The sequence below is a fragment of the Lingula anatina genome, chromosome 2 (genome assembly GCF_051362555.1).
Source record: "Lingula anatina isolate TDL-2025a chromosome 2, LinAna3.0, whole genome shotgun sequence".
Taxonomy (NCBI): domain Eukaryota; kingdom Metazoa; phylum Brachiopoda; class Lingulata; order Lingulida; family Lingulidae; genus Lingula; species Lingula anatina.
Genome location: NC_141768.1, coordinates 44,947,046 through 44,971,939, shown reverse-complemented (window position 1 = coordinate 44,971,939; position 24,894 = coordinate 44,947,046). Strand labels below are relative to the sequence as shown.

The 24,894-nt window shown below is 34.9% G+C and overlaps 1 protein-coding gene across 24 annotated transcripts in view; it reads left to right on the top strand.

Moving 5' to 3' along the window:
* LOC106160817 (ryanodine receptor) overlaps positions 1–24,894 on the top strand; it is a 130,989-nt gene that overhangs the window by 5,796 nt on the left and 100,299 nt on the right. For 22 of the 24 annotated variants that reach the window (XM_087006916.1, XM_087006922.1, XM_087006919.1 and 19 more), the window contains exons 2-3: positions 21,666–21,791; positions 23,433–23,531. In XM_087006916.1, the coding sequence (XP_086863042.1) occupies positions 21,666–21,791; positions 23,433–23,531 (225 nt within the window). Of the gene's footprint in view, positions 1–12,492; positions 12,889–17,594; positions 17,828–21,665; positions 21,792–23,432; positions 23,532–24,894 lie in introns of those variants that run through there. The other 2 variants (XM_087006908.1, XM_087006907.1) reach the window with 2 other exon arrangements.

Sequence of the window (24,894 nt, the reverse complement as noted above, 5' to 3'; positions counted from 1 at the left end):
TAGAAAGGTACTAGTAATAATGTAGTGTGTTTAGCAAATATATGCCATATTTTGCCTTGTATTCTGTTGGGATTAAGTCAGCAATCCCCTAAACAAGTCTTTTCACTTTAATCTCTTATAGCAACAACACAAGTTATTGACAGCACCTACTTGAGAGATGAAGGTGGTTCTCGTAGTTCATTTACACTCAAAGTGCTAATGAAACTGTTGTGTATAGTGGGAGAGGTGGGAGGAGGAAAAGGCGAATAGCCATTTTATTTGTCAGGTGAAAGGTCACAGGGTCATGAGACTCGATTTTGGATACATATGAGAATAATATAAGGCTGTATTCCCAGAGCTTTTAGATCGATCTATCCCCGCAGGGAGTCTCACTAGATTACTGTCAGATAATCCGGCTTAAATGTCTGTCCCGCCTACTACAAGCTGTAAGAGGGTAATTAACTTTCGTGTCCGCCCGGCTGACAGCTATTTAGTGTGAACCCCCAGGGAGTTAGGTCGATCTAAAGTAGATCGATCTAATCTCTGGAAATGGGGTCTAAGACTTCATTTTATATCATTTATATGTTCAGAGTGATTCAGAAAATGCTTCAATAAAGTGTAAGTTTAAAAAGCATTGTCTTTCAGAATGTTCTTGGGATATCCTCCCCCAACCCCCTTTTTAGTGCATAGACAAGGTTGTTTAATCAGTCTTGCGCTGTCAGTTTAGTCAAAATGTAGGTTTGTATAAATTGTATTTGACTGCCATATATCCAAGAGCTCTGTCAATACATGTCATCCTTTCAGTGGAAGATTCAAGATTTTGCTGAGGGTGGGGGTGGAAGGTAACTCAAAGATAAATTTTTTTGTGTTGATTCACTAGGCTTCTATCATGCATATATACGAAACAGTTATTATTTTTTACGGGGTGTGAAGGAGTTGGGGGAGGGTGGAATTGATCCTCTGTTGTACTGCTTGGTAATATAAATGTGTGCGAATTAGTTGACAGAGTGCAATTTTTCATCTATTATTGAAACAATATAGATTTTTCCTTTGTGGTATCATCAGAATAATTTTGTAAAGCTTCTAAGGGAACAAGGAGAAAATTCACAATAATATTGAAGAGTATAAATAGCAGATTAATTGACTTTTTATATGGAATTATGCCAGTGATTCCAGGGATAAAAACCACAGAAATCTGTGGACCGCTGTCATTTTCTGATTGTTGTGAATATCCATGAGCAATTTACATATTGGTATTGATTATTTTACTTGTTTATTTATAAGCATTTCTCATTTTTAGGTACAAATTGAAATGAAGGTGTTTTTGTTTTTTTTTTACAAAAAAGACTACTTGATTTTAAAAGCATTATAACTTATTATTTTTCACCCATTAAAATGTTATTTTGTCAGATATTTAGAAAATATAGGTCAAAGAAAAAGAAAATAAGATTGTAAACCACTGAGATGTTTAATTCTCCTATACTGAAATTTATGGTGTCATCATCCCCCTATGAAATTTCCGAAATCTTCAGAAAAATCAGCCATTGAGAGCTTATTAATGAGTGCGATTCACTCTCACAGTGAGTTTCTTGCTGCGTAGAATCAATTTTTGTACAGAACACAATGTACTTGTGTAAATTGCAAACCAGACCATAAATTCAGAATCTTCTGTGGTCAATAGGTCACACACTGTTGACTTAGAGCGTGGATTTAATGATCATACTGCTTATTTTTTGTTTGGACAGGACTATGTAGATGAATGCTTCTGTCAGTATTCTGGAAATGATTTGAAATCTTTAAGAAGTGCCCTGAGTTACAGAGATTGTTGAAAACTTACCTCACTTAATTACATGCCTGTGGCCTTCCTGTAAATGGCAGAGGTATAGGCAGATAATACATGTAGAGGTGAATTACCAGTAATCTCTGAAAATGGGGGTGGGTAGCTTGGAGGGGGGGGGGAGGGGGACAGGCACTTTTACCACATTGGTTCAGACATTACCTCCTAAAAACGACCATGCATGTGAAATTATTCTCTTTTTCACTAATCTGAATAAGCTGATAGACTAACTATTTTGAATATCTGAACATTTGTAGAGTCTAGAATGCTGTTTGTGCATATCATGTCCTTGTACCATAATGAATTTTAAGACTGCCCCCCCCCCCCCCCAAAAAAAAAAAAAAAAATGCGTCATGTTTTTATATCCTGCACAGAGTACATGATAATGTCCTATTAATCTCTGGATGTTGATTTTACATATTTTCCCTTCACCTGGCCTAGGGTAGTCCTCACCAAGTGCTTGTGCTCACATCTTCACAATCATAATATTCACATCTTTTTTCTTCAGCCTGTTAAAAAATTCTTCATCGAACCAGCTATCAATGAAAGGTCACTTGCCATATGTCTGCTATATCTTGCCCCTTTCTCTAACCTCACCCCCATAAAAACATTAAATACCACATATAGCTCAGTTTTGTGGACATCAAACTCACCAAATCCCATATCTTTTTTTTCCAGCCTGTACAAAACCGCCTAACGTTGCCCCATTGCCCATAAAGTGTAAATTTATCTAGTCCTGTGATGGATGATTTTCACTGGGTAAAAGCAGGATAACCTCTCCTGACTGTGCAAGCTCAAGATATTGAAAAACAAATAAGCTGGCCCTGGTGTTCTGTATGCCATTAGTAAAATACTCCATAAAGGTGTAAAAGTGTGGCTTTAAATCAAATGTCCACACATCAAAACATGGTCCAATTGTTTGTTTGATATATTTGGTGATGATAAGGAGATACATGTAGATGTTACAATGATCATGTTTTTTAAATAATTTCATTTAATTAAAAGCAATCTATTTATTTGAAAATTAATCTGTATAGAGCACTGACTTATAAAATTTTTGATAATGCTAACATGCATGGACACACACACACACACACAAAAAAAAAAAAAAAAAAAACGGCCACTTGCACACACTCACACACACACACACTTCAAAGTATTTTACATTGGAACCAAACCAACTATAAATAAATTATCTGAGAATAATTTCTAGGTGTGCACTTTCATGATATGACAAAAAACAACTAAATAGAACTAAGCTGAAGCATTACCACAATAATGTTTCATATATTAAAACCCTCACTGGAAATAGAATTAATTTCCCTCTCTATTATGATTGATAAAATAATATTGTGCTATGATCTGTACTGGTATGCCATTGAGACAAATGGCCAGATTCAACATTGAGTATTTCTGTTTGATATAACAGTTCCCATTATGCGGTTGATTAAGATGAAAAAGTTCATTAGGTTTGATTAATGTATAAGAGAGTCCTGTATATGGATAAAAAATAAGTTTACTCATCTTTTGAAAACACTTTGTCATTTGGATTTATTGGTAGCTCTTTTGTTTTGTGTAGGAGTCATGAAATCCTTATGTCTGTCTGTCTGTCATTAGCTCTGTATTACAATTGATATGTTCAGGCATTTAAGATTATATGTTTCAATACCACCACAATATTTTCTAGTAAATTATCTAAGATGTTATCAACAGGTACACGTCACTGATGAGCAGTCACCGTAGTTAGATAACTATGATCTATTGTTTGTGTGACAAAGATATGATTGATATGTCTTACTAGGCATTTTCTTATTACATAATACAGATTATTGCACTTCATAAGGAGGCGAGGGGTCTGCTTTTGAAGCAAAATTCACGTAAACAAGTGTTGCATTTAAACTTGTTAAATACAAAGCTTATTATCATGAGAAAAAATAATTATTCGATATTTCAAAATGTCTAAAAATGTCATTTTGGTAATTTCGGTTAAGCGAGAAAATTTAATAGTAAAATGTATCATTATGGATATTTTGATCCCCTCCCCACCCCCCCCCCCAAAAAAAAAAAAAAAATAAATAAATAAATAAATAAAGGACAAAAAATTAATTTATAGAATAAAGCAACATAAATAATGATAGTAATAAATAAAAGTATAAGGTAAAATAGAAAAAATGTAGCAAGGATTTATATATCTAATAGTGAGTTATGAATACTGACACCCATCTTGTTACCATCATTGGAAACTAGACTAGGATCAGTAACATGCAATTGACCAAAGGAAAGCTATCTGTTCAGGAAGATTTGTTCTGCTTGCTGAAGCATAATTTACTTGCTGTTGTTGATAACATAATTATGTAACAATTGGGGAACAAAACAGAAATATTTGCACAAAACTTGAGCCTTGCTAATTTTTTGCCCATTTTCAGTACTATTTGAAAATGTCAGAAGATGTTGGTAGAAGTAAGTTTTTGAATACACTTTATTTATTTATTTATTGTTTGTTTGTTTGCTCTTTTGTTTTAGGATAAATATTGATACATTAATTAAGAACCTTTCATAAAATACCAAAAGCTGTTATCAACTGAATTTGTCAAAAATAAAAAAAGAAAGAATAACAGATTGTATCTATATGGAGTAAGTTTTTTTTTAAGTATACAGTACAGTTAATGGACATATATATGCGTGTGTTTGTGTAAATCCAATTCTTTTTTCTCTCTTTGCATTAAAGGAAGTGAAATTAATCAATTTGTACATCCAATTTGCACATTCATATTATTTTGTAAAACAATTATCTAATTGGTTTCCTGTCAATAAATGAGTTGGTGATATTGCACTGTAATGTAAAGCAAATGTATAATAAAATGAGATTCAAAGCGTTTAGAAATGGCCCTGCGTTTGTGCTTTTTTCTGAAGCACAAATGTTGTTCCATATAACTTGTGGAAAATATGTGCACACAAATAACTTATCAAAGGTAAAAAAAATTAAAAAGCTAAAGAAAAGTGAGATGTATATTTAGACAGAAGGCTCTTTAAAATGAATAGAAATGCTTGAGACATTAAAATAAAACATTTCTTCAAATGTGGATATGAAAATAAAATTGTTATTCTGAAAGATAATTAGTTATGAGTAAGGGTGAGCTGGAATTTTAATACTAGGATCTTTATTGTCCTGTCTGTCATTGTGTGAGAATTAGGGTGGAACAAACTCATATAGTGGCTGATGTTTCATTTTGTTATTCCCCATCTGTGATACATAAAATCTGTAGATCACTAAAACAATGTAATTACTGCTATAAAAGTTCTGCCATGTCTGCCATTTCTTTCTTTTTATGAAACAGGTAAAGTCTTTTCAGGTAATCCTCATATATATTGTTTCAAAGTAGGCTAAGAAATTTGATCTAAAAATTAAAGTAGAGACCAACTTCCGGTCTTCAGTTCTTTTGTGTAACTGGCCCTTTCAATCAGCTGGCATCATGTAAGTGTAAACCCTCTACCTGCCTTGTTTCTGTATGTATTTATATCCTGGCAGAGCTCTCTCCATAAAAGGTGTGCTCTCATATGTCTGGATGATCTAGAACCCTTCTCTCTCACTCTGGCTGCCTATGTGAAACATGAGGTACTGCCTTACCAAGCAGCATGGGGCCCTAGTTGCTTTGGTCAACTATGCTTTGTAGCGTGTTAAACCAAATAAACCTGAACTTGTGTATCTCAAAGCTGAAACATTTATTACACAGTTATATATCATGGCTGTAGACAGCAATTTCAAAAGTTTTTTTCTGAAAAAAGTGGACCTTTCATCGTGAAACCTCCATGTACCTACATGTAGATAAAATTCTACCTCGAGGGGACCTTTTTCCAGCAAAAAGAGGGGTTCAAAACCCCCCTGAAACCCCCTGGCTACCCGCCTGTATGTAGTTATATATTTATCAAATATTTACATACTGGTCTGAAATATTGTCCATTTAATGCAACAAAGGTAAATAATTTAAGATTTATCAAATAAAGATATGTAATTCACCCATTTCTTTCCTTTGATAAAAAGTCAATATATAAGAAGATTTGTCACATAGGTACGCAGAGCTAGGATCTATATACCCCAACGTATTTCTTCTTTAGTGTTTTGATGAGGAGAGAGTGAGAGGGCAGGAAGGGACAGGTAGATGAAAGGAGGTTCTTAGACAGAGAGAGGCTGCATTCAGAACAGTGGACTTACTAGTCCGTGGGTCAAATATGGTGACCCACTAAAAAGCTTGTCGTCTAATCCACTAATAGACACTGAATAGATTCCCTGTGGGGAAGTATTCAAGTGGGTCAGCCATATTTGACCCGCGGACTAGTTAGTCCACTGTTCTGAATGTGGCCGAGAGAGAGAGAGAGAGAGAGAGAGAGTCCTGAATGTGTCTCAGAATAAAAGTTTGATCAGCTTTGAGAGAGAAAGAGAATGAGTCCTGAAATTTTGTCTTACATGTAGATCTACTTGTATATGTCAGTGGTATGAGATAAAAGCTGTGTAGTTGTGATGAGAACTCCTGCTGGAGGGCACACGATCATCCATTTTGATCTATTACGTGAGTCAGTATGTGGGCAGGCCAGGGCAGTTTTATTTGTGTGTTTGCAGTCAGTTTGTGACTACAATAGCCTTTAATCCAAAGCAAGTAGATCTGGCATTGTACCAGTGAAAAAGTCCGGACGAGTTGTTATTTAAGTTTGTTCTTTTGGATTATTTTCTCCATTATCTATAGATCAGTTACAAATTTCTACTAGCTTATTTTCAGTTTGTGGTTTTAGTGACCATGCAGTGGGCTGAGAAGTATAGTATGAAAGACCTTTCAGAATTTTTCTGAAGTTACTGACGTTTCATTTTAGAATTATTCACTTGATAACCAGTATTATAAAAATAATTTTTGTGTTAGATCTTTCTTACTTGTTTTTGCATTTTAGATTTGATGATAAAAAGAGCGAGAAACAGAGCTGTCAAATATTCTTTGCTTTGTGAAGTGATTTTGTTTAAGAATGGTGACATTTTGCTACTATGATGATATATAAAAAGGAAAAGGCAGTACAAATAATGTGCAGTCATTGATATGATAATTTCAACACCAGCCATTGTACCCTACATACCAATCAAATCATTATTTGCCCAGGTTCATCTGTGCTCTCAAAACATATATGATTATAATCACTCTGGATATATATGTATGAAGTGTCTTTATCTGTCCTTATTGTACAAAACGTCTCTCGATCATTGACACTGTGAAAATAATTGCCTTGTGCTTAATGGATATTTCTGAACTGATAGATTGTGACGTGTTCACTGAATTGGTATTATCACTAGAGGTGTACAATACACTTTTATCAGCATACGATGATTGATGGAGGAAATTGTATTTTTGTCAAATAAAACCAAATATTTTATGCTGGTGAGAATTTTGTATGTGCGTGCATGTTTGCATGTTTGAGCATTAGTGAAAATATGTGTGCGTTTATATTTGATGAATCCAGTTAGTTGGTCTTTTAAATGAGACAGAGATGTCAGAGAAGAATTTCATCAGCTGTGTTATGTTATAAGAATGAAATAATTTTTCTTCAGACAACAGCTTAATATTGAAGTAGTTTTTACCTCCAATATATCGATGTCTAGCATCTTCATTCCCATTCTTAGAGAGAGATGTATTGAAAAGTTACGTAACTTTCATTGTTTCACTGGAAGCTTATTTTCATTATAAGTATTTTGCTTATGGGAGTGGCACATAGGCATGCTTGTGATACATGTTAATTTCCAGCTAGCACATCCTGATAATCAGGGTGTTTTGAGGTGGATGAAGAAGCGCATGAGGTCATTGAGCCATGTCCATCAGCTGTACCAGTAGATAAGGAGATTGGAAGGATTTCATGCTGCATGGATGTGTAATTTTTTCTGAAAAACAAACCCAGCATGGAGCAGCAGTACTAATGCATCTTTTCTGTTAATTGGCATGATATCTGAGATTCTTTTGGCACCACCAGCAGGAAAAATTTTGGAGTGACATTCTACTCAATAAATAAAGAGTCTTTCAAGGCAAAACTAAAAAGACATATACACCATATGGATTGACATCGGTTGATTATATTTGCATGGACATTAAATTTCTTTTTTCAAATATATATAAAGTATAAACACATTTCAGAAGGCAAATGTGTTTGAGTTGGTCTCTGAGAGAGTGTTTTTGTATTGAGTGTGTTTTGAGTGCACTTAACACAATTGAGCTCTGGTGATTGTTGGCTGACCTTGAGATGGGTCTTTAGGTTAAGTACTGTGGTGTCTGTAATGTGGAGTGTGAGAAAAACGTATTTTATAAAGAAATGAATAAAAAGAGAGGTGACATGTACATGTGTGTGTATGCACATCTATATTCAGTACCATAAGCAAGAGTAGGCCTGGAATCTGGAGACTCTCCATATTATTGCTGTTGTCATTAAAATATTCTCCAAAGGACTTTACTATCCTGAATATAACTTGCAAATACACGCTGAGTAAATGTCATTGAAACATCCAAGCATGCAATGGTATCTAGAAAAGCACAAACGGGTCTTTGTCCCAGAGTTTGAGACTTTGGGAACGAACTTGCTTCTTACAGATTCAGCAACCTTTGTTTTACCCTTTCAATTAAGTAATATTTAAGACTTAGAGTGGATCTTACATGGCATAAGCAGTAGTATATTATGTATTTTTAAACTGATAGAATGATTTTCATAACATACCCATCCATTATTATTGTGTCTTTTTGTTTTTTAATTGTTGTAATGCTTTACAAGTTATGTAACTACACTGTAAATGTCAGAATGGGCGTATTAATAACTTTTCTTAGGTGCTTAAATTGTTCCATTTGATTAAAAAAAGCAAAATGCATTTTTGACAATTAACACATCTTAAGGAATGTTTATGCATGTATATCTGAATTGTTTAAATTTGCAATTATTTCATCAGCTTTGCCTAAGCAAATATCACATTTGAATGGATCTTGAATCTGAAGCACTGACAAATGCCAAAATTGATTGGTGTAAAGCACGTGTAAATAGGACTTTACATGCTGCTAGATGTTGCTGCGACTGTAATGTCTCACACGTGGACATATTATAAAGTAGCCTTGTTTTATATGCATCTTATTTTTCATGATTCAAATCGGTGGAAAATTTTAGAGAACATTTCTAGTCACATCTGTGCTCTGTAACTCGAAAGCATTGCAAATTGCGACCAAGCGCAAACATCTCTATTCTTTGACTGGGTATTTACTCACCCCATATAATAGCCTTGAAATGAAAGGTGATATCAAAATCGCAATTCGCGATGCTTTCGAGTTACGGAGCCCTGATCTGGTGGATTGTGGGCGGTGAAAGGTCATGTGACCTAGGGCACCTTTAAGGTTCCTGGAACTTTATTGCTTCAGCTTTTCACACCTGAATGATGAGGTTATTATAACAAGAGGTTCTTATTTTGAGGTGCAATACTGCTCTAGGTAGACCACAGAGTAAAGGGCACCTCTCAAACACTAAAACATTCATTATACTTCTATCTCTAGAGGGTGAAATAATTCCTAATTTTCTTTCAAATCAGTCCTAAGTTTATTTATTATGATTAAGATAATTTTGAAACAGTGCTTTCTCTGTTATAGACAGACAAATGCTTTACTTATTTTCTGTTGGTTTTGTTAAAATGTAAAATAGTTTACTGTCTTAGCCCAATTTATTATTGATATACATAGTTCAAATATTTTATTTGGTTATCATTCTATCATATCATTGTCTAGCTAAAAAACTTTCCTCAAAAATGAAATTGAATGTGTACAAAGTTCATCTTTGTTAAGGTTGGTATGACTTATAAACTTAAAGAAGCATGTTCAGGAAACTAAAAAGTAAAAAAAAAATATTAAAGAAAACTGACACAATGAAAATGAGCAGATAAATTTTGAGCTTAAGATTTGGTTTTGGCCAGCTTTTTCCTTTTTAAAAATTATTGATAACTAGAGAGAGATTTCAATAATGAAGAAGCTTACATGCATTGGATTTGAAGCTAATATAAGGATAAGAAGCTCAGTCTTGTCTGGTGAGACCACCAGGTGCCAAGTCTGGGAATTACTATTTGTAGGGTTCTTTGAGAGGTTCCAGTATAGCCCAAGTACGCTGCTTACCTGTATAAGATAAAATAACCACTGTTGCACAATAGTCCAAATAAATTTGATCCCTTTCAGCCAAATTCATCAATTCTACATCTTGACTGCCCATACTGATTTGGTGTGAATGTAAATACCAATGGGCAATGGAAGGTGCTTTCCTTGCTCAGAACGTCATTTGAAATCCGTGGAATTTTTTGTTAGTTTCTTTAATGCATATTTGAGTATAACTACTTGTTAAATTGTCCAGGGGTTTTACAGCAGGAATTAATGGTTATTGATCACTAATTGGCAAGGTCCTAGTATTTGGATAGGACTAGGTGCAAGATGATGAGGAAAGCAGATGGAGCGCTGCCACCATTAGAAAAGGTAAGGGCAGACTTACCTGGATCTGTGCCCCAAGAAAAGGTCTCAGTTGATGAGGCATTCAAAGAATTTTGGAGCTACATTTGATATATTACCACCTTGGTTGAAAAAGTGCTGTTGTTCACCTCCTGTTTTTTTTCTCTGTATGATAGTTCCTTTGATTTTGGTCCCTTGTAACATATGCTATGATGACTGATTGAATCTTAGCATGAAGTTTAACATGAGAATCATTGTTTATATAAATTTCTAAAGGGATTTTGTTTTGAAAAAAAAATTGAAAAAAAATTGTATTTATGCCTATGTACAGATGCTAACTAGCCATTTCACTAATAAGTTTGAAGCCAAAAAAATCATAGATAAATCATCTGTAATAAAAAATATGTGTGATGATCTGCAAGAAGATGCTTAAATGTTTGCAATTTTATAGAATATGTACTTTTTGAGGAGGGGTGGGGATACGAACTTTCTAAATCTAAAAATGTGAATATCTCACAAATGTTTTCAAATATGATAAATTATATTTAAAGAATTTTATTTAGAAATCTCAACAGATCAAAGTTTTATATTAAGTTTCTGACTCATATAAACATCCTTGGATTCCTAAAGCACATGCCCAAACACACTCTTAACTCACCTGGAAAAACAACCTTTGCTTTTGCTTTAAAACGCTTTAACACTGTAAGGCTAAGCAAAAAATGGGGCCATTGAAGTGTGGTTAAGATTAAGATGAAAAAGAAAGATGTGTATGTGTGACTTCTTTTTATTTGGTCAATAAATAATTTACTTTGATATATGAACATTTTAGCTTAACCCCCCCCCCCCTCGAGAAAAAAATTGAAATAATGTAGTATAATAGAATATAATCCTACCAGCCTTTGGCCCAGTCCTGCTTGCAAAACTGGTATGTTTGCAGTAAGGGCAATTTTTAATACACTTGCTTTTATTTTTATGTGAATAAATGCCACCCACAAAAATAAAATATGTTTTAGACCTATGGTTCACATGAGTACTGTAATCCACTGAACATAGAGATAGATCGCTATTTTCCACCACACAGTTGGCAAGCTTAGGTTATTTGGTGAAACTTGGCCTCTGATTAAACTTGATAGGTTTGAACAAGAGTGAACTTTCAAAACACAGGTCTTCCTCTCTTTTTACTTAAACACATCTCTACAGATCCTGCTGAGAAATACTTGTAAGGTGGCATCAGATTGCTTGGGTTAATATTTTTTTTTAGTTTTTGTTTACGTCATAAAAGAGGGAGTGGTATACAGGTAGAAAATATACTGAAAGGTTAGTTATATTTGTCATACTGATCTTTGGGTTAGATTTTTAGACACTGCTGAGAATGTGCTGATAGTAGGTACAACACAGTGGTAATCTTTTATTTATATTGAAAACCTTTTGCAAATAAGAAGTCAGTTTTCTCTTCTCATTAAAAACAAAGCACATTCCAATTTTGTCAAAAATGGAGAATGGATCAACAAAGATGATGATAATTTGGAAGCCTGTCAGAAAATATCTCCGGATCCACCTCTGCCCTCCCCCTCTTCTTTAGCCTAACTACTGTACATGTTGGGAATAGTCTAACTGAAGTTGTACAGATAACTGTATATGTACAACTTCTAATGAAAAACGGTCTGAGTTAGTAAAATAGCTCATGGCTGGGAGATGACAGTTCAACTTCATTGCAGTCATGCAGTGATGAGAAATGAAAAATGATGAACAGGTACAACTGACTTGCAGTTCTCTTTTCACAGAAAAATCATCTGATACATATAGAACCGTTCACACAGGCTCTCTCGGCAAATAGGCGTAATGTGAAATCTAGATCCAGATAATTGCAGATTAGTTTCAAGTTACTAGATGAAAGTGCATAACAGTCTTTTTTACCTGATGTGTTTTCAAGCACCTTATCAAATTTAGACTCTTCATAGTCAGTGTACAGTCCACATTTCAAGTAATATTAGCACTTCTCAGTGGGTATAATCATCCTAGGCAAACGGCAGGTGTCTATTGGGTGGAATTCCAAAATATTAAGCAAACAGCTTCCCATTGAGAGATTAAGTTAAGAAAGAGAAAGATCAGTTGGTGTGGAAGGTGGATGGCTGTTTTTTTTAAGAGAAAGGTTGAAGAGTTCTGATTAGACGTACATGCAGACAACGAGGAGGCAACAGTAAAGGAAGGCCTCTCCTGCTCTCAGTGTTTTTTCAGCAGCGCTTGAATCTAGGGCACTCCAATCTGCCTGGCTTTCATAATTTGAGATCAAATGCTATAACCGGGATTAGACAGTGGGATCTGAATTAGTCGGCTGATTGGCGCAACCTGTTCCAATAAAAACCAGCCAATTCCCAGGATGCCACAGGTGAAATACGCTGAAATCATTTAGGCTGGAGACGGTGGCTGGGATTACGTGAAGTACAGTACTATAGGCTTGCCAGTCTGTTCTTTGTTTCTCTCTTGACGGCTGTTTATTGGAAAAAAAAAAGCTAATTCACTGGATTTTATCAAGGAATAATGGAGAGGGGATATAAAGAGGAAGAGCATATTGAGGAGGTGAGGTGGAGCTAGAGCCCTTTATCTTCAAGGGTCTTTTTTTTTCACAGGGATATTCACCATAGTAATTCAGCTTCAAGCTTAAAAAAATTTTGCTTAACTATTAAAATTAAAGAATTTTAGGAAATTTGGCAGACTCACAATCTTCAGCTAATCACATACATACGTACATAGAGGGTTGTAGAGTGGAGAAAATTTGAACTCCATCCTAGCACCCTCTGGGTATATATACTGTATGGTTTAATAGATATGAGAGTTACCAGTGCTTGGATTCCTGTCTCAGTCTTTCACTCATAACAAGTACTAGATATAGGATTTACTGAGCTTGTTTTTGTGTTTTTGCTCTACAGACAGATGCTCAATAGGGTAAAGGTACATGCATAAGGTTATCAATAAGCATACTTGACGAGTGGCCATTTTTTTCATCACCTAATGTATTTTTTTTTAGTTATAAGAACATGTATGGTTGAGAAAAAATTTTTTAATTTTTTGTACTGTTTTTTGAGCTATTTAGTGGAAAAATGATGTACATTTAATTATCCTAAAACAAAACTTAATGCAAATTTTAACATACCTGCATTGAAAACTGATATCAACTGCATTATTTACAGCACTTGTGTGATGCATTTTATCAACTGCAATATTTGGGAATGCATGTTGTAGGATCTCTCATGATTACTGCTTTGCACAAAGTTTGGTCTATATACATTGTCATGCTTTTGTATTTCTTTCTTATGAACTTGTTTCTTAGATAAGAATTTAAAATTTACTGTGAAATTGAAATCCTTAAAGGAGTCAAAAAAAGCTTGCATTAAGAATGCTACAGAGAAGTAGAATTTTAGGCATAATAGCTGTGACAATTGTGGGAGAGAATTGTGTATGCTGGACTACATCTGAGAAAGAAGAAAAAGTGAAAAAAAAAGACCAGCACTAAGAATACTTTATTCATATTAGCAGTATTTTGACCTTTGGTTGGACAGTTTCCCTGGGAAAAGTATCTGTTTCAGACAAAAGAAACCTGGTTGTATTTTACTATTCTGGTTTGAGTCAGGTAAACTCTGATCTTATTTCATAAAAGAACTTGGAACTGAAGGTTGGTTTTTACTTTGAGACTGAACATTTCAGTCTTTTTAAAGTCATCATAAATTTGCAGTTGTCAACTTAAAAGTAACTATTGGTCAAAAACAGGAGTAATTTCTTTCTTTAATAAAAGTGTTCGATATTTAATAATTTTTATTGGTTTATAACTGATTTATCAGTGGTCAAAGGACACCTGTTATTTGCCTTGGTCTTTTACATCAACATTTGTAAGTGTCGCAGTAAAAAGAAAACATGGCAGGCCAAGGTTTGGATGGAAAACCAACATACAAAAATGGACAAGAAAATGTTTAGCAGAGGTCACGAGGATGGCAGTTGACAGAAAGAAGTGGAAGGGATTGGTCCATGAAGTGTGCCGACAATATTCGATATGCCGAGGATCAGTATGATGATGATGATGATGATGATGATGAAAGGAAACTTAAAAGTTATGTCTTTAAATTAAAATCAACTCTTGAGTTTCAGTTCTTATGTAAAACCTGAATCTGTCATGAAACAACTTCAGCCTAAAATTTGCTCTAGGGAAGACTGACAAGGATTTTAGATGACAAAGCTGTTTTTTGCCCTTTTAACTAATTCCCTAGAGGAAATTAGTATTGCCTTAAAAGCATTTTACTTTCAGCAGTCACAGCATCCCATTGCATTATAGCACTATATTCATTGGTGGAATTTTGTTGAATGCTTTTTCACCAATATTGCGAAATTATCCTTATGTAGTCACCTATATAAATTTAATTAGTAGACTTATACCCCTATAAAAGAAGATAATGATAAATAAAATAAAAAGTATAGACTTTTTGTGAATTTTTTTATCATTATATAATTATTTAGCTCAGACCATGTACTGAATTTACCATAACATACTTTATATTTTATACAAATGAATAATGTTTCACCATATTTTCGTGAGAAAATTTCAAAAAATACACAATGAATAGCAGTATGACTAAATTTTCTAGTCAAAGCAAAATTAGAGAAGCAATCGGACAAAAATTTGAAATCGAGAAGAGAGATAATCAAACTACAATTTTTCTGAAGTGTCACTTTTTGTTTGAAATAGGGTATTACAATTGACAGAAAAGATGTATTGGCGTGGCTTTAAAATAAATTGTTTCTTCAATATAGAAAAATTAGATCTACCAGCACTACCACTGTCTAAATGCAATGGATTTGAGATGCATTATCAGATACAACTAATTTCTAAATCTATGGCATCTATAATGATTAACTAACACTCAAAATCTATGAGATTTAAATAGTATAAAGTGAAGTATTATCTTCCTCAATTTTATTTCATCTGACAGACAAATCTATAGGCTGAAATGAGTTTTACTTTATTTCTGATAAAAAAAAAGACTCATAATGTGAATTTCATGTATAATCGGACAGGTAATTACAAAATAAACAAAGGAGAGCAATACCATTCATGTGGCATATCTATAAAGTCAGTGGGTCTGGGTTGATGAGTAGATACCATCTCCTCCAAGTCTGTTTTAATGTAGCACCCTGAATTTAACAGTGCAGGCAGTATTTTCAGTCAGCGTGCCTCTTCTGTTACGGACCATTCCCAAACCCTATTGTACTAGCTGTGGATCGATCTATCTTTGAGGGGATTCTCACTAAATTGCAATGAACTTAAGCGGCTTAGATGTCTGTCATGTCTACTAAAGTTGATAGGGGTAATTAATTATCGTTTAGCAGCTTCAGTAGGTGTGCTTAAGCTGAAAGCAATTTAGCGAGAAACCCCTCAGAGATGGATCAATCCTGTTAGATAGTTCTAGGTATGGAAACCCAGTCTAAATTCCAGTTAACTTTGGGTGTATTCCTATAGATTTTAGATCGATCTATCCCCGTGGGGAGTCTCACTAGATTACTGTCAGATAATCCGGCTTAAATGTCCGTCCCGCCTACTACAAGCTGTAAGGGGGTAATTAACTTTCCTGCCCTCTCGGCTGACAGCTATTTAGCATGAACCCCCAGGGAGTTAGGTTGATCTAGTTTGGACCGATCTAATCTCTGGGAATGGGGTCTTTGAAAGTCAGGGTGGCAAGTGGACATTGTGATACATATAGCAAGTTTAAACCTGTCTCTTTATCAGGTGCACCCTGAGTTTCAAAACGTAGCATAGCCTCTAAGCTGCAGAAATTATCACCACAAATGTAAATATGAGCTGCATACTGACAGAAGTAAAGGCTAGATTGTAGTAAATTATGAGACTCTTGTTGATCGGAATTATAGAAAAAAAAAGGCTTAATAAAAAACAATATTTCTTTAATCACCTGTAGGAGGGATTATCGTTTAAGAGGGTGTCTTGTAGTGCAATTGAACTATTATTCTATATATTGTGAAGGTGCTGTTAACCTTCACCCCATTCCTGCCCATCATGGTCATTAGCCCTCACTAAAGATCTTTATCAGACAGACACTTTGCAATTAGTTTTGTATCTAGTTTCCATACCAACAGTGCTTGACAGACATATTACATTTTACATGTTTTTAACACCTGCTCTTGGTGGCTGTAAAGTGACAGAGAATTTCATGAAAAAATCCTGTTAAACAAGAGTTATAAAGGTGGCCTTCAACTGCCAGCAGTATTCCAAAAATGCACTTTGGTGTTACATGTATCTCAATGCTGGCATTATTTTCAAAATCCACATTACTAACAGAAAAATGGCTTTCTCTTTTCAGTGGATGCTTTTTAAGACAAGACAACAGTTGCTCAGTGTTTGCAAGCTTATGCCTATTTGATTGAATTTAATCTTGTCTTATTAAAAGAGAAATAATTAGTCTTGCCCTTTCAAGTTGTTCCATTAATGAACAAGCCAATGAGTAATTTTTTTCTTTTCGATAGACCTGCTGCAAAATTTTTGTCCCAAGTGACAAATTGAAACATTTGTTTATAAGATATGCATCAGCCTTCTTAATCAATATAATATAGATAGAGAGACCAAGTGTGTGTGTGTGCTTGTATTATTCATTGCAAGAGATGATTGCATGCACTCATCTCCAGGGACCATGGCAGCGATTACGTACATGTTTAAAAGAACACAGTCAACAGAGACTGTCTGTTTTATTGTGTGATATTTCTCAATTACTGGCTGAAGGCAGCTACCTCTTTGAAAACTGTAAAACCTCACTGATAACATCTTTCCTCTCCTCTTAGTAGCAATGTTGATATTGGAGGAACAGATAAAAAGGTAGTTTCAGTGTGCCTGTAAGGGTGGCTGGTAAGGAAAATGGGAGGTGTAGTGAAGGGGAAAGGGAGGCATGACGAGGGATCAAGGCAAAAACCCATTACCTGGATGGTAGTTCCGGTAGTTCTGGTATCATGTAAGATAATGGGCATGTGTCACACCACTGATGGCCAGACTGTGTGATAAATCATCAAAGGCTCCTTTGTTGACAACTTGTAACCTGGTGGTCAGGCATGGTTGACAGTGTGGTTGACTTCACAAAAATAAGACTGTCCTGCCATGACAAGGAAGTCTACACAAATAGAAGTGCATCCTGTGGACCCCCCTCCCCCCTCCCCCCTTCCTTCACTTTTCTTCAACTTAGCAACAGCTGTTCTGGTCATGGGCAATTTCCTATGTGTTAATAAGTCTCCTGAGATGGCATTGTCTGCAGTGAAAGGCAGTGGCTTCCAGCAGCTATAGGGAAGGAGGTTACATGTGTACTGGCTAATCCAATCATATGATATTGTCTGTTGGCTGACAGAGCCTGGAAGGTGGATGTTTGTGTTGGTCCAGGGGACTGGGACAGATATGTTATAGGACCATTAGAGAGCCGGACACATGGCAAAGCCCAGGGAGGTGGATTATTTTGCAAAGTGTCTCTTTGAGGTGGGTTAATTAGAGTTTCTGAGGTGTTCATCTCCACGTGGATGTGGATGATAACAATCAGAGGACTAGGTAGTACACTACAGAGGTGTGATGTGTAGGAAGTTTGTTGATGATAGATATAAGTTTTGTATACATACATGTGTGATATGAATTCAGGCTTTTTTGAAATAAGCAATGTACTCCTGACTGCATTAAAGAGCATACATAGTGCATGGGTCTGTGGTGTAATAAATTGGAAATGTACCTAATTACTGTTTCATGTTTGTTTGTCTGCAGTTAGGCTTCCTAAGAAACAATAAATAGTTAGGTCCCACATACTTTCTAGTACATGTGAAAATGATTAGTAAAAAAAAAAAAAAAAAAAAAAAAAAAAAAAAACATTCAAAGCTGGTTTTAATATTGAAGGCAAATATATGGGTTTGAGGACTTGAACATACTTCATGTGCAGTTCGTCTGTATGATTGATATACTGAGTATAGATATAAGGGCTAAGATCGCTGAGCCATAGTGTTACACCTGTTATTCAATAAGGTGACTTGGAGTTTAGCACATCATAGTTTCTCTCCCTTGAAAAGTTAAATTATTTTGTTGAATTTATAGTATTCTAAACTCATGTACCGTGTAGCTTTTAGTGGGAGATCACACCTATTATTACGTGTGGGGCATCATGGCTCAGTTAGCTTGTTAGAGCAATTAGGCTTAATAGGTTTGATAGCTAGGTTATGTAATTCTGGCCATGAAACCAAGTATTGTCAACATAATCTGTTGTTCCACAATTTTTACAGGAGCAAGTTTAAGACTTGTGTACGAGTACAAGTGTTTAACTATTTCATAACAGTAATAAGCTTGACAGGTTTGATGGCTGTAAAATTAGTTGTTCCTTTGGTTTTTTTTGTTAGTGCAAATTTAGGAAACATTTGAGTCTCCAGTGTGTATCAAAATCTCTTTACCAATGACAAATGGCAGAGAAAATAAAAAGGGTTCTTTTAATTTCCTTTTCTTTCTAAATTATTCTCTCTAGTCACGGAATACATGGCCCAGAGAATTTACCTGCCCATGGGTAACTGACTAATATATTTAGATGATAATTAATCAGACTGTACCCTATTGTTTTAAACCAAGAGTCAGGATTTGATGATTAGTTTTATAACCAGTTGTTTACTCTCTAATAGCTCAGGACCTCAAAGGTTATCAAATATTTATGTCAGTTGTAGATAGTACAGAGAAGAATTGATTATCTGACATTGGAAATAGGCTTGGTGTTAATTTGTTTACATGCAGTTTGGCCAAAAAAAATATGTGAGTGGGCATACGTCTTATCTGATTAAGCGGTATAGGAGATTAGTTCTTGATGAATACGAGTTATTGTAAGTATTAAAAGGTACTAAACAATGATGTTATTATGCAGGGGTTTTAATTCTTTATCTAGTTTATGGGACAGATTCGGGTTTGAGGATTTGACATTGACTGTCATGAAAATAACAATGTTTTAACCACCTGCAAAGTATACTCATGTAATCTTTATGTCATGTGTATTAAGATATAGAACAAAGATATATAACAAAAATAAAAAAGACTATATATATATATATATATATATATATATATATATATATATATATATATATATATATATATATATATATATATATATGTATATATATATATATATATAAATGAATATAAATGATTAAATAATAAAGAAAGAAAAATAACCACCAATTTGGAAACTACAATAGATTAAATGAAATCTGCATGTCAAGAGAAACATGAACTCCTGACATAACATTAAACTAACCCCCCTCCTCCCCCCCCCCAAGATGAAGAGGAGAAAAAAAATTCAACTTCAACTAGTTGTCTCGCAGAACCTTATGTGTTTAAACATAGAGCAGTAATGAACAGCAAGCATTCAGCCTCCTAGAGACCCTTAGTGTAAAACATGACTGTACACTTTGCATAATCAGATAGACATAGAGATTCAATTGTCTATTCTAGCACTATGTATGTATGTACGTTAACATCATGTTTGCATGTTTATAGCTCCATATGATGCATTCAAATCCTTATTGTTTTTTTTTTGTTTTTTGTTTATTTATTTATTATTTATTTATTTATTTTTATGTAAACTGGGCCATATGAGCCACCTCTATTTTCCAAGTACCAATGAATAAAGACGTTTCACTGTAAAGTGTCTGTCTCTAGATGATATTGAAAAAAACCCTGAACTTAGAGTATTGTACTATTGATAACAAGATCCAACCATTGAGGTTTATTCCTACTGAATGCACTTTATGCAAAATTTTTTGTTACTTTGAATCGTATAAAAAACAACAAACATTGGATCTTATAATAGGTATCCTTTTTATGTGATGGGAATGATAAGCTATATATATATTTATATCAGATTCTCCTATTTTTATGTACAATTACTATAAATGGTTTGATCACCTATGTCTGTCTGTGTGTGTCATCACGGTATCATTTTCCAGTTTTGTAGTTAGAAACCGTGAAGTAAATTGTAGCTATAGAGTTTCAGCATAATATCCATAATGATCACTTGTCAGAAGTTAAGATGATGGGTATAATGAACAGTTTCAACATTAAAACTTAGAGTTGCTGAAAACATACATGGAATGATAATATTTTGCAGTTATTTTTTCCACTAGGCACAGAGTTTTTATCATGTGCATTTAAATGTGTCTGTGTTTATATTGATATATGTGTGGGTATATAGACTTGGCGAGCAATATATTCAATATTTTACAATATATTGGTAATAATAAGATATGATCCTTGCATTTAACATGATTTTGATTGTACGATGACCCATTATCTGCAGATTTACTCCCATTTGAAATCTTTTTGACTAAAACGCACTTAAAGTGTATTCAGAACAGCAGACTAACAGATCCATGGATCAAATATGGCCGTCCCACTTGAATGCTTGTTGCGTAATCCCTGCTGGGAATCTATTCAGTGTCTTATTGGGAATTAAACAGCAAGCTCTTTAGTGGGTCGCCATATTTGATCCACAGACCTGTAGTCTGCTGTTCTGAATGCGCTTCTACAGACCCAGAGTTTCTTTTAAGGGCAAGAAAAAGGAGTATATACAGTTAGAAAAAGGTTCTGTTTTGAGTTTAAAAATAACTGCATGTAAATCCTGAATTCTTTCAAGTTTTTCTTTGAGTTATTGTTGTTGTTCTTCTTCTTAACATGTTTTGCAATGTATCAAAAAAAAAAAAAAATAGGATGTTGCTGTGGTATAGTTTCTGTTCTTGGGACCGACATATGGTACTTGAACTAGTAATTTCCCATAAGGCTGCAGTTTTGGTTTTTGCAGTTTTGGTCCTTAGTATTTGGTCATGTATTAGTGCTAATAAACTTGAACCATATCTGTATAAATGGACTCAATTTTGGATAGAATTTCTGTAAGCCAAAGAATAGGGGGTGTTTTTAGCCAAATCAAAACGCTGAACCAAATCAAGGGTAATTTTGTCAAAATATGGTAAAATGTTGGACATTTTCTCTTGCCAAATTAGAACATTTTTAGCTTTTGGTGAAAATGTGCTGTGCTAAAGTTGGTCCAGATCAATAAAGAAAAATAAAGAATGCACCATATTGTCACAGCATAAAATCAAATTGCATTTGGCAAATGTTCCAAGGATGCCAAAGTGGTTCAGGCTCTGGAGAAGTTCAATAAATTGCTTACCGATAGTTGCCATGGCAATGGAATAAGATAGAGACGTCCCTGTAGGGTCTGTCTTTTTGTGATGGTGCACTTTTGTTTGAGAGTGAAAAGAGATTCTTGAAGCCAAAGATGTCTTGCTCTGTCTTTCAGGATGACAACATATGCCTGACCTGTGTGACGCCCACCTCCAAGGACAGCCAAAATGTGGAGAGAGTCTGTCTGGGAGCTGAAGGGTTTGGAAACCGGATGTGCTACCTTGAGAACTTATCAAGCAAGGTAAGTAAGTCCCTGCTTTGAAAGACAAAATATTCTCAGCCTTCAATAAATCAAACCTCCCAGCATATACTTTGACATTGATTCTGTGTTAGAAAATGATATATCCACCAGCTTTTGATAACTCGATCCTCCCACAATTTATTTTGGCATTAATTCTGAAAGATTGTTTCCCTTGCAAATCTAGTTTGTATTTTGTCATTTATCAATATATTGATAAATTGATTTTGATAACATTAATGTTATGTCCATTAAGCTTTGTTATTCAATCTATCTGAGTCAGTATATGTTGCTTTATTTATTAACCAAACATAAACCACCTACATTTCTTCATGAAGGCAGACTATAGAATATATATATAGCTTCTCTTCTCTATATCATGTTTTCCAAATAAGTAGAAAAAATATTCCACTAAAATAATAAACACTTGTTATAAATGATAGTAGATAGTTTTTTTTTGTATCTAAACATCAGTATGTTTACAGTAAAATGTTATTAGTAGCTAGAATAACAGCAAAAGGGTAGCTTTACTTTTTTATCTACCAATATGGAGTAGCTGGTGCATTAAAGCATAAAAGTACATTTTACAAATGATCCAGAGATGAATAAATGATGGTAATGAGTCACTGATAGCTGTAGGTGGTAAGAAAATTGTGGAACACTAATAACTTGGAAATCAGCACTTGCTGTGCTTTGCAGATATACTGAGAATGGTTTGGTTTTCTATCTTAATGTTCAGTCTTATAGGGCAAGGTTTAGTCTTTAGAATCTAAGGGCTGGAATAGACTGTTACAGTTATACTGACTGTCTTATTCTCATGATGAAATAGACTATCACAGGAACTGTTATAGTCTTATTTTGAGGACTGAAATAGACAGTCACCGTTGTCGTCTTAGGCTACATTCAGAACAGCTGACAAACTAGTCCACAGGTCAAATATGGCTGACCCACTTGAATACATCCTCATGGGTAATCTAATTAGTGTCTATTAGCGGATAAGAGAGCAAGCTTTTTAGTCGGTCACCATATTTGGCCCGCAGACTAGTTAGTCTGCTGTTCTGAAAGCAGCCTTATTCTGAGCCTGACTGGAGTGGACTGTCACAGTTATAGTCTTATTCTGAGGACTGAAATAAAGCCACTATTAGTTTTAACTTAAGGGAAACCACAGATGGGATTCTTAATCAAAAAGAGAAATCAAGCATCTTATCTAGACCTCAAAAAGACCTTAAAAGGTCATTTTGCTATTGATTAGTTCACCACGTAGTCTCTGCTGGGATCTAGGGATGGGAAAAATATTTCCTTTTGGTAACAGAATTTTACTGTTTGCCTTCAGTATTCACTTGATTTTCTGATTGATGCTCATTTTATAAATGTAAAAAAAAAAAATGAGTAAATAATCCCAAAATTGAGCACATGTATACTTTGAATTAATTATGCATGACGAGATATTTCTGTTTATAAACATAAATGTAAAATTTGGTTTTACTGGTATAATTCTGAGATGACAATTGTTATTAGAAATTAAATAGGTAGAAAATATTTTAAAAAACCTAATTAAGAATTTTATCATTTGAAAATTACTTGATCTTTATTGTTAATAAATATACAGGTTACAGTGATTAATTGATTTCTTTTCATTATCAGCATGTCCCCCCAGATTTGTCCATGTGTATGTTTGTGTTGGAGCAAGCCCTGTCTGTGCGAGCTCTACAGGAGATGGTCACATCAACTTCACAGGATATGGTAAGAGATGTGCTTCTTTAATCATGTCTGTAAAGCCCCCTTTACACTGGATGACATCCTTTCTGCATCCCGTAGTACGACCCTGTTAGAGAGTGAAAAACATACTTAATGCACCGACAACTGACCGATCATTAAGCATTCTCTCTGCCACCAAAGCAATGCTTTTACCTCATTTTTACGACCACAGCGATGTTAGTTTCAGGGTAACAGAAAGAACGCCGTCCAGTGTAAAGGGGCCTTAAACATTTATAGCAGCCTTTGTCTTCAGGACCATTCTCAGACCCTATCGTACTAACTGTGGATTGATCTATCTTCTAGGGGATTCTCGCTAAATTGCAATCATTTTAAGTGGCTTAGATGTCAATCACGCCTACTGAAGCTGTTAGAGGGTAATTAACTATCGTTTAGCAGCTTCAGTAGGCATGCCAGACATCAAAGCTGCTTAAGCTGAAAGCAATTTATCAAGAAACCCATTCAAGATGGATCCATCCTGTGAGATTGATCTGGGTATGGGAACCCAGTCTTTCACTTTTCAGTCTGTATCTCAGAATAAGAAGCCTCAGAAAGTACTTGTCCAAATAAAAATTAAGTAGTCCCAAGATAAAATCTATAGATAATGGAAGACAGAGATTTTCTTTAACTACATCAAATTTCAGTTGATAGTTTAAGTGGGAATGAGCCCTCAGCTTCTGCCAACTTGCATTCTATTTCACAACAGTAAGAATTCACCGTGCAATTTGTGTCACTGCTGTATTACTTTCTAAGACCCCATTCCCAGAGATGAGATCGATCCAAACTAGATCGACCTAACTCCCTGGGGGTTCATGCTAAATAGCTGTCAGCCAAGCGGGCACGAAAGTTAATTACCCCCTTACAGCTTGTAGTAGGCGGGACGGACATTTAAGCCAGATTATCTGACAGTAATTTAGTGAGACTCTCCACGGGGATAGATCGATCTAAAATCTATGGGAATATGCCCTAAGATATCATTTTTTGGAGTTTCATAGAGTTTCACCCTCACCAACATGAAATCTTCCACTTTTCTAGTCTGATACTGATCTGAATCTCCCCCCCCCCCCCCCCCCCCCCACACACACACACACACACATCTTGGGGAATTTGAACTGATTAAAGGACTTGTTTTAAAACCAGAACTGGATGTGCACATCATCAGCTGCTGTGAAAATATGAGCACTGGTTCAAGACATTTCCATTTCCAATCAGATGTAAATGAGCCACTTCCTGTTATTTTCTACTGGCACTTTTCAGCCTAGATAAAAGATCTCATTGCCTGCACCTCACCAAAAAGGTAACGGCTTTGGGGAATTTGAACTTTGAGTTTTCTTTTTTGTTGTGATTGACT